At 41.6% G+C, this 15,434-nt stretch overlaps 2 protein-coding genes across 5 annotated transcripts in view; one reads left to right on the forward strand and one right to left on the reverse strand.

The window, feature by feature from the left end:
• Positions 1-1,825: 1,825 nt before the first annotated feature.
• LOC137340719 (5'(3')-deoxyribonucleotidase, mitochondrial-like) lies at positions 1,826-15,390 on the reverse strand. 4 transcript variants are annotated; one of them, XM_068003424.1, is made up of 7 exons: positions 15,282-15,390; positions 14,387-14,463; positions 12,964-14,206; positions 6,357-6,457; positions 6,205-6,265; positions 5,508-5,622; positions 1,826-4,097 (listed from the first exon to the last, which is right to left on the reverse strand). In XM_068003424.1, the coding sequence occupies exons 3-7, from the start codon at positions 13,270-13,272 to the stop codon at positions 3,958-3,960; spliced, it is 726 nt and encodes a 241-aa protein (XP_067859525.1). In that variant the 5' UTR covers positions 13,273-14,206; positions 14,387-14,463; positions 15,282-15,390; the 3' UTR covers positions 1,826-3,957. The 4 variants fall into 4 exon arrangements, with proteins under 4 accessions (XP_067859525.1, XP_067859524.1, XP_067859526.1 ...); XM_068003423.1 differs by having other exon boundaries at positions 14,707-15,390; XM_068003425.1 differs by lacking the exon at positions 14,387-14,463.
• The window catches only part of cops3 (COP9 signalosome subunit 3), a 33,772-nt gene continuing 33,223 nt past the window's right edge, over positions 14,886-15,434 (forward strand). The window contains exon 1 of the mRNA XM_068003420.1: positions 14,886-15,016. Within this exon, the coding sequence (XP_067859521.1) occupies positions 14,962-15,016 (55 nt within the window). The 5' untranslated portion in view covers positions 14,886-14,961. The remainder of the gene's footprint in view (positions 15,017-15,434) is intronic.

Here is a 15,434-nt window from a genome sequence, read left to right on the forward strand (position 1 = left end):
CTTCACAGAGTCCCACAAACAGTAATGAGAAAAATGACCAGTTAATCTGTTTTGGTGGTATTGGTTGAGGGATGTCTGTTGACCAAGGCAGTAGGAACACTCCTGGCTCTTCAAAAAGTGTCATGAGATCTTTTACATCCACTTAACCAGGCAGATGGGGCCTTGGTTTCATGTCTCATCCAAAGGAGAGCACTTCCGACCATGCACTAATGTGTCAGTATGCTTAAGACTTGGAGTGGGATTTAAACCCACAACTTTCTAACTTCATGGCAAAAGTACTGCTATTGAGCCAAGTTGACACTAATACCAGGTTCATGCCTTGCATCTGTATGCTATTTGGCATCTCTGAGTTCCAGTGCCAGGTGAAAATAACATGAAGGACAGAGCTAAGACAACTTCAAGTTTTAAAGAAATTTTTGTCTTCACTGTGATCCACATACCAGAGTAGATTGTCCTGCAAACAGGAGGGACAGACACAGGACTCAACATTCAAGCAATCGCTTGCACAGTAGGTGCAGATTGTTACCTTTGGTTATCAGCTGTCAGATCCTGCTGTTTCAGGTAACATTAAGGGATATTCCATTGAAACAGTAGCTACTTGCAAACCTGCATGACATTTGTACAGCAGCTAAATTAGCAGATCTTTACTAGGTATATAGTAAAGATCGGATGTGAAATTAAACATCAGGAATTTCATGAGAAGGAAAAATAGGGCAGACGGTTACATAACCTGCTTTTCAAATGGGATTATTTGTTTTCAATGTATGGGGCATTGGAACTTTAAATTAATATTCTAAACTATTCACTATTATAATACCAAAACCAGGTAACACTTCACTGATTTGTTAAAATAAAAAACACTCTATATAATAATTTTGTTCAGGATGAAAGAGGCAAAACCTGATGGAAGTCAACCCAATAACCCATTTAGACAATTCACTATGTAAAGGTCAATCTACTACTCAAGCATATATTCTTAATATACCCCATCCCACCTTCACAATATGGTGGAAAGGTTCCAAATCAGAGAAATTAGTTTTTACTTTGTCTCCATTTAGGTTCCTGTGCCATACACAATGTTCAGACTGAGCTGGTAGACAGACCACCTGCTGCTAGGCCTGTACCAATGTCACCATTGAGTTAAGTACTACAAGATGCACAGTAGATGCAGGAAAGCTCACAGTCTTTTCTCACCACCTCTCCCACGGTGGCATAACCAAGATTGGCAGCTTGTCAGATGAGAGTCACAGATGTAAACTCTACTCCCATCATATCACTCCAGCACACAACCCATTGGTGTTTTAGATTTACATCGGTCGGATGACCATATTTTCATCAACTGCTGCCTATTTGTATTATTAAGAATACAAAAACAAAGATTTCACTCTGGTTAGTTTGAAATTGCTCTGCACCTTAACCTTCTATCACAGCAGACTCCAACATTGGTTATAGCTATAGCTACTACTAAGCAGTGGTGTCACTTGGAATACATTCATGACTTCCACAAATTATGTTAACAGACGTTGCTATTCACATGGAGGAAATCTTGATAAGTGACAAGCCTCACATGTGGAATGAAACATGATGCATGCTAACTGCGTAAATGCAAAGGTTGAATTTTCCAACCCCCATTGAAAGCTGGTACAAAGTCTCTAGGCCTTTCCCTGCATCCGGCTGCAATCCTGTTCTTTTGTTATCCAATACAACAAAAAAGCTAGAGGTGCAAAATGAAGCTGGGATAGCAAGATGACATAACACTTGATCACAAATCCTGTCGGGGTTAAGTTTGCTAGCTTCACAGGGCGGAACAGGAACACAAAAAGGCCAGGAGTATCTTGCTATTTTATATTAAATTTGAAATTGTGCATGGAAAAGTGCATTCAAGCAGGTTGTTACAGAGTACAAGCCAAATTTCTTAGAATTTGCTAATGTAAAATTTGCATTAAAAACCACAATAGAGCATAGTCCAAAGTCATTACCAAATATCCAAGAGTGCGTAGTTGGACTTTTGTACATCATGTCTTAAAACATCTTAAAATTAACAGTTGGGTGCTTTGATAGCATCCATGGACAGAAGTGACATAGAAATACACTCAAACTATGCAGTGTCATTGAGTGAACAGCAGCTTTTAGCTGGTTTGTACTCTTAACTACAGTGCCAGCTATGACGTGCTACAAGCCCAATGTTCAAGATAAGGTGGTTTGCGAAAACATATAATCCACATAGACCAGGTCAATAGGTACAATATACCAACTTTTTTGTTTTCATTCAGTGCTCCTCAAGCCCAATCTTACGGGACCCTTTCATAGTAGTAATGGTATTCCCAATTTCTAGAAATAACTTGAAACTCTCAATGATAGGCTAGCTTAAATTGATAGCTAAACAATTGAAAACAGCAAGACTCTGATATTCAAGTATGTGCTGTCTACTTTCCATAGGGACCAAAGCCCTCATGTTTGTATGTGTTACTATAATTCCCCATAATAACTATTGGGACTAACTGGAAAAATCAGTACTTCTTGCCTCTTGGTAATGCCCTCATTGCATAATGGTATTTATTCTGTATTGATGGCACAATGAGAATGTATCTGTGTTTACATTTACGTGCATGTGAATAAATTGTTGATTAATGTGCAAATGATACGGATGATAACTTTTTCAAGCAATCCTCCTCGGAATCTAGAGGCAGTACTGTAACATTATGTTATTTGCTGCTTTTATGACAATAATTACACGAGTTACAATGCCGCTGTGGCACAATGCAATACAAAAGAAAAATATATTTCAAATATATAACATTTTAAATGACCGTATAGTAGATTTAAATATATTAGCATTCTTTTAGCTGCCGTCTTAGCTAAACCTTTTGGGCCAAAAGTGGTTTCTGTTTTCCGAGCACGTCCATTGACCAGATTGGTTACTCCCAAAGGAAGCATGAGTTGAAAGGTCATATACTGTGCCAGGCTTAAAAGGAAACATTTATCCGTGGGTTTCAATTTCTTTTGAGCCTGCAGAGTATTTCTGCATTTTGGACTGTCAGCTGCGGAGTAATGAGTAAGGCAATCAGTTTCACGGATAATTCACTGGATGAGTCGTCAGTAAGCAGTTAACATCGGATTACATTTAAACTTTTGAAGCGGTTGGATTTCTAATGTTATGTAGCACGAGGTCCTGGAAAATGTGTTCGCAGCACCTGTTCTGCAGCTCTGCTCTACAGAACACCTCAGAGGATGAGCTAGATAGGAATTTCACAGTTACAATCTACACTGTAGGGAGTCAAATCGAATATGTATCACCATTAACCAAAGTAAATGTGATCGCTAGTAAAAATGGCATTGTATTGTCCGAGACTAAGTCCAGGACAGTGATGGTTCATCGAACACTGTTCTCCTCTGATGACCAACTGTGACACTGCTTACTGCAAACCTCAGCAGTAGAGTCAATAACTGCAACAAATTCAAATCGGAATTGAAAAGCAGCAAGCGGGGAAAAATAAAACCAATACATTGATGAGTTACTAGATTGTGAGGGTTCATTATTTGAAGATGTGGCCTTCGTCAAATATTCCTGGATCTGGTTAAAGCTCTGATCTGCAACATATTAAATACCACAGATCAACAGCTGAAGATTATGTTAGATTCTCTATCTCTGCAACCGTAACAACTACAATCTATTGCACATTTGAAGGGGAGAGAAAATGGGTGCAATTACTCGAACGTTATTGGATCCTAACCAGACCTGCATTATTTCCTAAATAATGTGCCTTTAAGGGAAAAGTACCTAAACAACTAAAAACACAGGAAACTAAAATCTCACATGCATGGTGATATGTATTTGCATTAAAAGTAACCTGCACTGTTATCAATTAATGGTCACATGCTACTTATTGTTCGAGTTCTGTATCAGGCTATCACTTTTCATTGGTAACTAAAACATTTAAGGCCGCCTGCAGAGCGTCATTTGCGTTTGCTGTCCAGTAATGCTTTCCAATCATCAGCCCAAGAGTGCAGTCGCCTTTTAGGGGGTCTCAGTTGCTCGTGAATATTGTGACAGGTTGAGAAGAGTACGTGCTCCCATTTAGGATAGGGGTCCACACCTACAAAATACAATTAGCAATGTAAATGATAGACGTCATTTGGAAATCATTCTGAAAACATGGTGGTACAAGAGACGTATGTACTGACGGGCTAATATCCTCTGAGAACCCAAGCTCGAAGTAGAAGAGGAGGGAGATGGGTTGGGAGAGGAGGGAGATGGGTTGGGAGAGGAGGGAGATGGGTGGGAAGATTTTCGTGGAGCCAGAAAGAACTTTCATGCTCCTCCTGACCCCACAAAAAAAACTTCCACCACAAGGGGACATAGATTCAAGGTAAAAGGCGGGAGGTTTAGAGGGGATTTGAGAAAGAACTTTTTCACCCAGAGGGTGGTTGGAGTCTGGAACTCACTGCCTGAAAGGGTTGTGGAGGCAGGAACCCTCACAACATTCAAGAAGCATTTGGATGAGCACTTGAAATGCCATAGCATACAAGGCTACGGACCAAATGCTGGAATATGGGATTAGAGTGGACAGGGCTGATGGCCTGCGCGGACACGATGGGCCGAAGGGCCTCTATCCGTGCTGTATAACTCTATGACTATGACTCTATGGTACATGAAAATAGCATTGGGGTCCCACAACTGGCGCAGGATCCTAAATTTAAATATTGACTTAGGCATTGTTTCGCCCCGGGGGGGGGGAATGCTGGCCATCTATTTCGAGGCCCGCTCGAAAATAAGGTTTGCTGGGCCTCGGGCGGAAAATGGACGAGAAGCTTTTTTTTAAAAAAAATCATCCGCTGACCCCCGACTTATACTGAAAATCACCCACCCCGCCGATTTGTCTTCTCCCACTGCCTCCCTGGAGGATCGTCACTAGTTGGCCGTCAGACAACCAACAAGCTTAGGTGGACAGCAGGAGCTTCTCACTACCTGCATGGCAAAACTTCCATAAGATGTGTGAGTGATCTGGCTCGTTTGATTGTGCACTGTCTCTGGTTCTCTTTTGAATGGTTCCTTAGCTCAGCTATTCCGCTTCCATTTGGAAGTAATGTGTGAATAAACCTATTTTAGCCTGTTACGAAAAATGTTTGGTGTGGCTGATATTATCCTTCTTAAGTGATAGGAGACATAATGGAATCCGATGTGCTAAGTGGATCAAGTTTACAATAAGCGAGACAATTAGTCACCGTGTGGCACACTATATCCACATACTAAATGCTTACGGTTAAGTTTTTGATCATAGGGAATGCAGATTTGTCTATGGAAGCTGACTTTTGCTTTGAGAATGAGGAAAAAAAAGTATTGGGACCAAACCTGAATTCTAACTATGATCATTATGTTATGGCTGGGGAATTGTTTTAAGACTTCGAGGCAGCCTTCCATTTCGAGAAAACATAAGTATTTTTGTTTAATTTTGTTTATACATGGACCTTGTAAGTGAGAGCATTTTAATCACTTATTATTTTACCTGATATATCTAGTTTGTCGTCTATCAGCAAATTGCCTGATACCATCGTTTTGTCCCGTGTTAGTATCATCAGTTCCAGAAACTCTTTCCCAAGATGCTTCTCTACCCAGGCGTACTGTGAACACAGAATCAATATGCCATCCAATTAACTTAATAGTATAAAAGTCTCAAAGATGGAAAGAGTTGTTAATTTTAATACTTTTTTCCCATTGATATCTTTTGATTTTTCCTTTTAGTTACTTGTGCATGAATAATAGAAATTACGGCAAAAAATGGAACGTTGGAACCTAACTTTCTGTGGATTATGTTTCCCTCTAGTCCGCGGCTCTGAGTTCATTCTCACCATACGTTAAAAGTTATCTAATGTTACAGTTACTATCTTAAGTTCCAGATGGTCAACAAAAGCAAAGATTTTTTTTCTGTGCAACCAATGTAGAAAATTGTAAACTCATTCTTTAGAAATGTGCTTATGATTGAACTATACTTTTGTCACTATTTGGTGTCTCATTGATGATGACCTTTTACTTCACATGGTTAGATAACTTTATCCAGTGTGTATGCGGTTGCATTCTATGGCCTTCCATATTAGACATAACTATATCAGTTGGATGTACATGTGGAGTAAAAGTTCATATTTCTGAATAAACCTTAATAATTGGTCATCTATTTTCTTGGATGAAGTTTCCTCGTAACTTACTTTTTCATAAGGGCAGTAATCATACTTCTTTATTGGACTGGTGCAAATGAATACATCTGTGCTGTGGAAGAGCAGAAGTAACGTTACTACAGAAATTCTGTTAAGTCAAGCATGAATTAGAATACTTTTGGGGTTTAAAGTTATGAACTCACTTTTTCAAGTTGGCCATCTCTTTCACAGCCTCCACTGCGCCAGGAAGGGGATCCAGTTCAATAAAGAAGTTCTTTGACTCCCAAATACTTATTGCTTTTTCCTGTGATTTTTTTAAATGCAAGAATGTTACGTTCAAAAGAAACTTTTGTTGAACAGTCTTCATTTACATCAATTTCTTTTCTTCAGGTAATCTGTTCCCTTGCACTGACAGTTAAATGACCCAATTTATTGTGAACTATGGTAAGGTACAAGGTAGTAAATTAAATCTTCTGGAGCATAAACACCGGCATAGACCAGTTGGGCCAAATGGCCTGTTTCTGTGCTGTAAATTCTATGGGGAATTGTCCAAAAGCTAACAAGAAAAAAATTGTATTTGCATGTCAACAAATATGACAAGGCCCAGTGTGTGAAGTACCTGGTATCTGCTTGACTTAATTGGTTGTATTATTGTTGCTGAGCCCCACATGAGCACATAATCTAGACTTACACTCCAATACAGGGGGAGTCTTGCATTGTTGGAGGCGAATGAAAAGATAAACTCGGATTCCAGCTATCTACTCAGATAGATATTGAAGATTCCAAGACACTTAAGAGAACAGGTTTTTTTCCTGGTGTCCTGGCCAACATTTCGCCCTCAACCACAATCATCAAAAATTAATTATTGGTATTGGTGTCCTTGTTTGTGGGATCTTGCTGTGTACAAGATAGCTGTCGTGTTTCTCTACATAACTATATTCAATGTACTATGTAATTAATTATGTGAATGCTCAAACGTTTTAAAGCACATGTGATAAATGCAAGTCTTTCATTGACCCTGAGCGTTCTCAGAAACTGAGAATGGCTACATTCACAGTTGATTTACAGTTTTCAGGGAAAATTGATGCAATTGTGGACTTCCATCCCCAAAATGGTGGTCAAAATCCTGGAATCCCATGTAATAAAAACATTATTACAAATTGGCTTGCTTGGTTACTGTAACTCAGTGCCTGGGCTTACGACTTTAGCAACCATCCTTTAATTTTATGGTATACTGTGTAAAGCAGCACCTTGAGTGGCAACCCAGGTGCTTTAATGAATAGCACTGCACTCTTTTTTAAAAAAAATCCAAGTTTCATGACCAGTCTTGAGCTTTAGGTGCATTAAATTTCTGCTAAAGGTAAGATTTTCCGGCTTTCGATCAAACTGTGTGGAACAGAAATAAAATGGCCAGCAGTTTGCAAGTGTTTCTTTCTCTACGACACTGGGAAGGTGTTCCTCCCTGTATTGCTCAAGAGCACCTCATGGAGGACAACACATGAACAACATTGAAAGGATAAATTTGCATATCTTGCATGTTCTCTGAAGCATAATGAATGACAATGTAATTAGGCACGGCATTGAAGTAAGGGAGTTTTTTTTTAAATGTGCTTTTCCAAATTGAGCTAATAAATGGCATTCTACATCAGAACAATTAACAGAAGTTTGAAGCGATGGAACAACCTTGGAGTAGGGTTAATTTTTTGCTTCCACTGTGCCAGCGGAGAGCCTTGTCCGCCAGGAGCGCAAGTCTGGGGGAATTGCGCGCATGCAGCTATAATGTAGGTCCATTAATTTGGAGGGAATATGGTGAGCTGTACGTGCGTAATTTTCTGATATGTGCTCTTGGCGGAAGAAGCTCTGCGACAGGAGCAGGTAGATGGAACATTTGCCCTCAAAAGTTCTTAATTTATCGTAAGCTTTAGTAGTTTATTTTTAAAGGGGAAAGAAAGCAACGTCCACCCCCAGTTTGGACTATTTCAAATTTAATCTTCAGCTAGCACTTGTTCAAACCTGCCGAAGGAGCACCACTTCAATTACTTGTTCCCAAGTCTATACTTATCCAACAACGCACAATTCCACGTAAATAACTTGCAGTTTCTTTTAAAGTTCTATAACAGTTAACAGAAACTGCAAGTCAGTGGCAGTTAAATCAATCAGCTGTAAGTAATTGCCTGAAGAGGTAATTACTGTGAGCTGGAAGTTGAGTGAACAGTTCCAACTGGTGTTCTCAAAAGGTGTATAAAGTAGAAGGTTATCTGCTGAACAGAGTTGGATTGTGAACCAAGTGGGAACTTGAGAGGGGAAAGGAGGTGCTAATTTTTTTTTAAAAAGCGAAAAAAAAACCAAAACAGGCTAAAAAGTAATTATCTATAAATAAATAGATAATTTAGTCGAGAGAAGTGGCACTGAGCACCAGGGGAGGAGCCCTGGCTGTCAGTATAAAAGTGAGAGCCGAGTCGAGATCAATGGCGCTGAGCACCAGGGGAGGAGCCCTTTCCCCATTTACTAAGAACAGAGAGTGACATCACTGAACGGAGGAGGAGCAGCTCTGAGACCTGGAATGAAAGGGTAGATTAATTGGGGTAAGTAAACAGTAAGTAAATGAATAATAGAGTAAAGGGAGTTTAGAAAAAAAATTCCTAAATATAATGGATGGGCAGCTGAGACCCAGTGTCTGCAATTCCTGCGCCATGTGGGAACTTCAGGATGCTTCATGTGTCCTGGAGGGCCACGTGTACAAGAAATGCCTCCAGTTGCTCAAGCTCAAGTTGAGGGTTTGAATTTGAGGGGTGGCTGGAGGTTTCCTGGATCACTAGTGCTGATGGCCGGCGCGGACACGATGGGCCGAAGGGCCTCTATCCGTGCTGTATGACTCTATGTGATCACTCTGCAGCCACAAAGAGTTCAGGATAGCAAATGGGTGGCCATCCGAAAGGGTAGGAAGAGGCAACGTAAGGGGAACAGCCAGAAGTCGTGGTCCATGTGGATACCAACGACATAGAAAAGGGATGAGGTCCTGCGGTCAGAGTATCAGGAGCTAGGGAGGAAGTTAAAAAGCAGGACCTCAAAGGTAGTAACCTCTGGATTACTCCCAGTACCACGTGCTAGTGAGTACAGAAATAGGAAGATAAGGCAAGTTAATGTGTGGCTAGAGACATGCTGCAAGAGGGAGGGCTTCAGATTCTTGGGGCATTGGGACCAGTTCTGGGGCAGGAGGGACCTCCAAGACAGATGGGTTGCACCTCAACAGAGCTGGGACTGATGTCCTTGTGGGGAGGTTCACTAGTGCTGTGGGGGAGGATTTAAACTAATGTGGCAGGGGGATGGGCACCAGGATGTAGCATTAGAAAGGAGAAACAAGGTGCACAAAAGATTGGGAGACATAAATAGCACAGTATTAGGTGGGATCAGACCAACATAGAATACAAGAAGGTCTAAGGTTTACAGTGCATATGTGTAAATGCACAAAGCAGGTAAACAAAATTGGTGAGCTGTAGGTGCAAATAGCCACATGGGAATATGATGTAGTGGTGAAAATGCAGACCTTACTCTCAAAAGGGCAGGATTGGGTACTAAATATTCCTGGATACAAGGTGTTCAGGAAAGAAAGGGGGGGGGGGGTAGTATTGATTAAGGAGAATATTGCAGGCCTGGAGAGAGAGGATGTCCTTGAGGTGTCAAGGACAGAATCTAATTGGTTTGAGTTAAGAAACGAGGTGCCATTACACTATTGGTTGGTGGCCTATAGAATATACCGAGTGAGAAGGATATAGAGAAGCAAATTTGCAAGGAAATTAAAGAGGTGCAAGAACTATAGCATTGTGATAATGGGGGACTTTAATTATCCTAATATAGACAGGGATAGTAATAATGTAAAGGGCAAAGAGGGGGAGGAATTTCTGAAGTGTGTTCAGGAGAAATTGATTGGTATGTTTCCAGCCCATTGAAGAAGGAGGCATTGCTTGACCTAGTTCTGGGGAATGAAGTGGAGCAAGTACCACAGAATATTTAGGGAACAGTGATCATAGTATCATAAGGTTTAGATTTAGTTATGGAAAAAGACAAGGAGCAATCTAGAGTAAAAATACTTAATTGGAGGAGGGCCAATTTCAGTGGGTTGAGAATGAATCTGGCTTGGGTAAATTGGAATCAAAGGTTGGCAGGCAAAACTGTAATTAAACAATGGGCAGCCTTTAAAGAGATGATGGTTCGGGTACAGTCTAGGTACATTCCTACGAGGGGGAAAGGTAGGGAAACCAAATCCAGAGCCAATTGCAGGGCTACGAGGAAAGAGTGGGGGAATGGGACTAACTGGATTGCTCTTACAAAGAGCTGGCACGGGCCAAATGGCTTCCTTCTGTGCTGTAACCATTCTATGATAGGAAAATGAAAATTTTCTTTTAATAGTCACAGATTATCAGAGAAAGGTAACGTCTTCCTAATACCCCAAGTCCTGTTGATCTAACTCCAACAGTAGCTCTTTGGTTTACTCCTGAAGTAACTTCTTTGTTTGCAGCTGTAGTAAGTCTCACTGTCTGCTCTGAAGTTTTTGTTTTTGTCTCAATTGGTTATTCTAGGAGTATTGCACAAAGGCATACTCACTAACCCAGTGAGTTGGCGACCTCGTTTTCTTTCTTTTCTGCTCTGTTCCCAGTCAAAAAGCAGGGACCTACCCAACAGTGGTATTAGTTGACAAAGAACTTGCATTTATATGGCACCTTTCACAACCTCAGGATACCCCAAAGAGCTTTACGGCCAACTTTTGAAGTGTAGTTACTGTTTTAATGAAGTAAATGCAGCAGCCAATTTGCACACAGCAAGCTCTCACAATCAGAACAGACAATAAACGACCAGATCTTCTGTTTTTTAGTGATATTGGTTGAGGGATAAATATTGGCCTGAACACTCCTCTTCAAATTGTGCTGTGGGATCTTTTGCATCCACCTGAGAGGGTAGATAGCACCTTGGTTTAACATCTAATCTGAAAGACAGCACCTCCGATTGTGCAGCACTCCCTCAGTACTGCCAGCCCAGATTATGTGCTCAAGTCTCCAAAGTCGGGAAAAAAGCAAGGAAGTCATGATGAACCCTTTTTATAAAACAGTGGTTCAACCACAGCTGGAGTATTGTGTCCAGTTCTGGGCACTGCACTTTAGGAAAAATGTGAAGGCCTTAGAGAGAGAGTGAAGAGGAGATTTACTAGACTGGCTTCAGGGATGAGGGACTTTAGTTACGTGGATAAACTGGAGAAGCTGAGGTTGTTCTTCTTGGAACAGAGAAGGTTGAGAGGAGATTTGATAAAGGTATTCATATTCATGAAAGGTCTAGACAGAGTGGATAGAAAGAAACTGTTCCCATTGGTGGAAGGGTCAAGAACCAGAAGGCATAGATTTAAGGTGATTGGCAAAAGAACCAAAGGTGACATGAAGGAAAAACTTTTTTACACAATGAGTGGTTAGGATCTGGAATGCACTGTCAGGTGGGATGGTGGAGGCAGATTCAATCATGGCTTTCAAAAGAGAACTGTATAAATACTTAAAGAAAAAATTTGCAGGGCTACGGGGATAGGGCAGGGGAGTGGGACCAGCTGGATTGCTCTTTTGTGAAGCCGTCATGGACTCGGTGGGCCGAATAGCCTCCTTCCGTGCTGTAACCTTTCTATGGTTCTATGAACCCCCAACCTTGACTCAGAGGTGAGAGTGCTACCATGGAGCCAAGGAAGATACTTAATGTTCCGGGTACAATCTAGTCTTAGAAAGCAAATTGATTCAGTGAAATTTCTATTAAAAAAAAAATAGCAATAGTGCTACATTGTTTGTGCCTCAGCCTCAACCCTCTACAAATTTCAACTCATTCAGACCATGGCCTACATCCAAACGCACAAAGTCCCACGTTCCTTCTCCCAGTCTTTCCCCCAGCTTTGCTTGTTCCCCATGTCCCACCGAACTGACTAAGTGCCTCGTTTGCTTTCAAGATCTTGCATATCCTTGTTGCACTCACCCTCCGCTCCTATCTCGCAGGTCTACTCATGCTCCCTTTGCTCTACTGTTTGTGGCCACTCCTTCAACCAGTACTGTTTAGAACTCACTCCCTGAATCCCTCTCCCTTGCCACCTCTCCCTCTGCTTTCAAAAGCCTCCTAAAAAACCATCTCTCCCACCTTGTTTTCAGTTGCCCCTAGTGTTTCTGCTTTTCCTTCTTCCCTCCTACTCATTCAGTTATTTTTCCTCCAATCTGTAAATGCTCCTAGATGTCTTTCTGTACACAAGGAGCCCTGTAGAAATGTAAGTTTCTGTACATTCACAATTTAAAAACCCCAGCAAATTAACAATCACGAAGTCGATTGACTACATTATAGTAACAAGTTGGTCTATTCTAATTGATGTTTTTGATCATTCTCAGCTACACTAAAATATGGACCAATTCTCCACTAGGAAAAATCAATGATCTGTTTAATGAAATAAAAACAGAAAATGCTGGAAACACTCACCAGTTCAGGCAGTATTTGTGGAGAGAGAAATAGAGTTAACGTCTCAGGTCGGTGACCGGTCATTGTCCAAAAGTACGAACTCTGTTTCTCTCTCCACAGATGCTGCCTGACCTGCTCAGTGATTCCAGTACTTTTGTTTTTAATTCAGATTTCCAGCATCTGCAGTATTTTGCTTTTGATTTGCTAAATAACAGTCAATTACTAACTATTGTTATCCAAGCTAAGAAATATTTAAAAATATAAGTCTAAGTCTGGAACAACACCAATATGATGCTGTGCACTTTGATAATTTCCTGTTATCAGTCTCCTTTGACTTACACACAGATCAGGCTTCAGTTTTCCATACTGTGTCGAGACCCAGAAACCTCTGCGATCTTTCAACTCTATGAAGGGCTCCTTGGGATACGTGTCCTTATATTTCTGGAGGAATCCACCTTCAAAATCAGCCAGCACTCCGTCCATGTCCACCAAAACCCGCAGCCTCTCGCCCTCTAGCCTGTCTCCAGCGCTCTGCGCCACTGCGCCAAACAGTTTGCTCCCCGAGCTCCGAAGAGATGCAAATCTAGTCAGAAAGATCATGGTCGGGCGCAATGGGAAAAACAATTTGCCTAAAGCAACCTTTCGCATTGGTATAAAGTCATAAGGGGAGGAAAAAAATATTTAGCCATATACAATCAATGGAGGTCGCCACTGAAATATCCCTGCATACTCATGGTTGAGGTGCAACTGCACCGAAGTGGTCAATTAACGCATTGGTTACTTGCTAGGTGACCGAATGACCTCGACTTGCAATAAGCGCAATACCTAGCCGGAGCTCACTCCAGTATCTCGCATGATTAAAATCAAGCCCTACGGGCCCCTGCACAAGTGATCTGTCTTTTCATATATTGAGCAACTCAATATATAACTGGCCGCACAGTCCCGTTAATCTCCGGAAATTACGCGCTCCCCTTCTCTATAACCTTAAAGCTGGGTTACAAGGTTCCCCAGAGCTTGCAGGGATTCATCGAGATTTATTTATTTTCAGGGCAATGCAATCGAGTCAATGTCTGCCAATCCCTTCAAGTTGGAAAGATCATGTTTTTGTATTCCCTAAAGAAGTAAAGATTTTAAGAGCAGTGGTTACAAACAAAGTAAGCAACGTTTTGAACGGACGTTTAAGTGTTGTAGGGAAAATAAACTTCAGACAGTCTTTTAAAAGTGTACACAGAATGTAAAGGGTTTTGTTAAAAGTCAAATAAATGATTGAGCCAACCCATTAAAGCAAAAGTCTAATTTGTGACATTCAAATAAAAACAGTCTGTTTGAATATTGTCTACATTATTTCCCCCCCACTCTCCTGAAGCCATTGGCTTTGCTGCAAGACAGTTTCATAGCCACTGGTTGTCTTCCAGTACGTTGCCCAAATGGCCATTCTTCAAGCTTGTCCCCTTTACGATGAGTGTTGCCATGATATTTGACCATGGAGTGCTCACAACTGATCATGTCCTCACCCATGACAAGGTAATAGGTGGCTGCTTGGTATCCATGAAACCAGGGTCCAAATTTGAGTAAACTTCACCTTCAGGAGAGAAGACAAAATTAGTGTTTTTTTTAAAAAAAGGTAAAATCATGTATACAGAAGATTGGCACTATTTTAAAATTATTTCCACATTCATAGGTTATATACATAGTATTAAATGTACAATTAGAAAGGAGCGGATTTCATATGCCAAACATTCCTAAAACTTTATGTTCTCACCCCAATTCTGTGTGGGACTGGCGAATTATGTTGGCATAAAAACAGAAAATGCTGGAAACACTCAGCAAGTCAGGCATCTGTGGAGAAAGAAACAGAGTTAACGTTTTCTAACGAAGGGTCTTCGACCTGAAACGCTAACTCTCTTTCTTTCTCCACAGATGCTGCCTCACTTGCTTGAATATTTCCAGCACTTTGTGTTTTTCAATTGCAGATTTCCAGTGGTTTTTTTTGCGTTTGATTATATGCTCTAAATCCCCCCCCCCCGCCAAAATCCTTCTATTTTTAGCATTTTTTAAAAAAAAAACGATGCATACAAGTACCTGTTACTTTTTTTTTAAAAACAAAAGTTCATGACCGTGGCAATGAAAAGAAGTGCATTATGATTTCTCTTGCCGAAAGGTGCTTTACAGCTTTAAGATGCTCTGCTCCTCCTCCTCCTCCTCCAGGCCCCGCCCCCAGCGTGCTGCTGCCCGCGAGCTTTAGCGAAAGCTCGCGAGAGTGGGCTGGCTGGCTGGCGAGCCGCTTCAATGCTGTGTCACGGCGTTTGAATGAGGAGCAAGGAGGCGGTTTGAGAAATGGCGTCCGCCTTGGAGCAGTTTGTCAACAGCGTGAGGCAGCTCTCCTCCCAAGGTAAGAGATGGCGGTGCCTGCTGCTATTTAAGCCTGTGGTTTTTTAAAAAAAAATATCTATTATTAATTTAAAGGGGAGGGGGGGGGGGAGGAGATATGATGTGGGGGATGGGCGGGAGGGAGGGAGGGGAAAGCGGTTGCTGCTTCTTCCCTTCCCCTCTCGGCCGTTACCCTTCAGGGGCTGCCGGGACGCCCCTGTCCGACCGGGGCGGGTGGGGGGGTGGCCGCAGTGTTTTAAAACCTTCGCTTCTGTTCGGTGACCGACCCGGAGAGCATCCTCCGCTGGCGGTTTTCACATCCACGGCCTGATCGGTGAGGGATATTTCGTGGCCTGTTTACTTCGGCGCAAAGGAACACCATGATACCGGAAGTACCCGCCTCCCTCCGATGATTGGCTGCTCTTCGAAGATTGACGGCC

This window comes from Heptranchias perlo, chromosome 22 (genome assembly GCF_035084215.1).
Source record: "Heptranchias perlo isolate sHepPer1 chromosome 22, sHepPer1.hap1, whole genome shotgun sequence".
NCBI lineage: Eukaryota > Metazoa > Chordata > Chondrichthyes > Hexanchiformes > Hexanchidae > Heptranchias > Heptranchias perlo.

What these genes read in the sequence shown, in the direction of transcription:
- LOC137340719 (XM_068003425.1), bottom strand. Translation starts at nt 13,272, where the DNA reads ATGCGAAAGGTTGCTTTAGGCAAATTGTTTTTCCCATTGCGCCCGACC. An exon ending in AACTGAAGCCTGATCTGTGT is followed by an intron (nt 6,458 to 12,963) that starts GTAAGTCAAAGG and finishes AAAAAATCACAG; the next exon opens with GAAAAAGCAATAAGTATTTG. An exon ending in CGACAAACTAGATATATCAG is followed by an intron (nt 4,098 to 5,507) that starts GTAAAATAATAA and finishes TGTATTTTGTAG; the next exon opens with GTGTGGACCCCTATCCTAAA.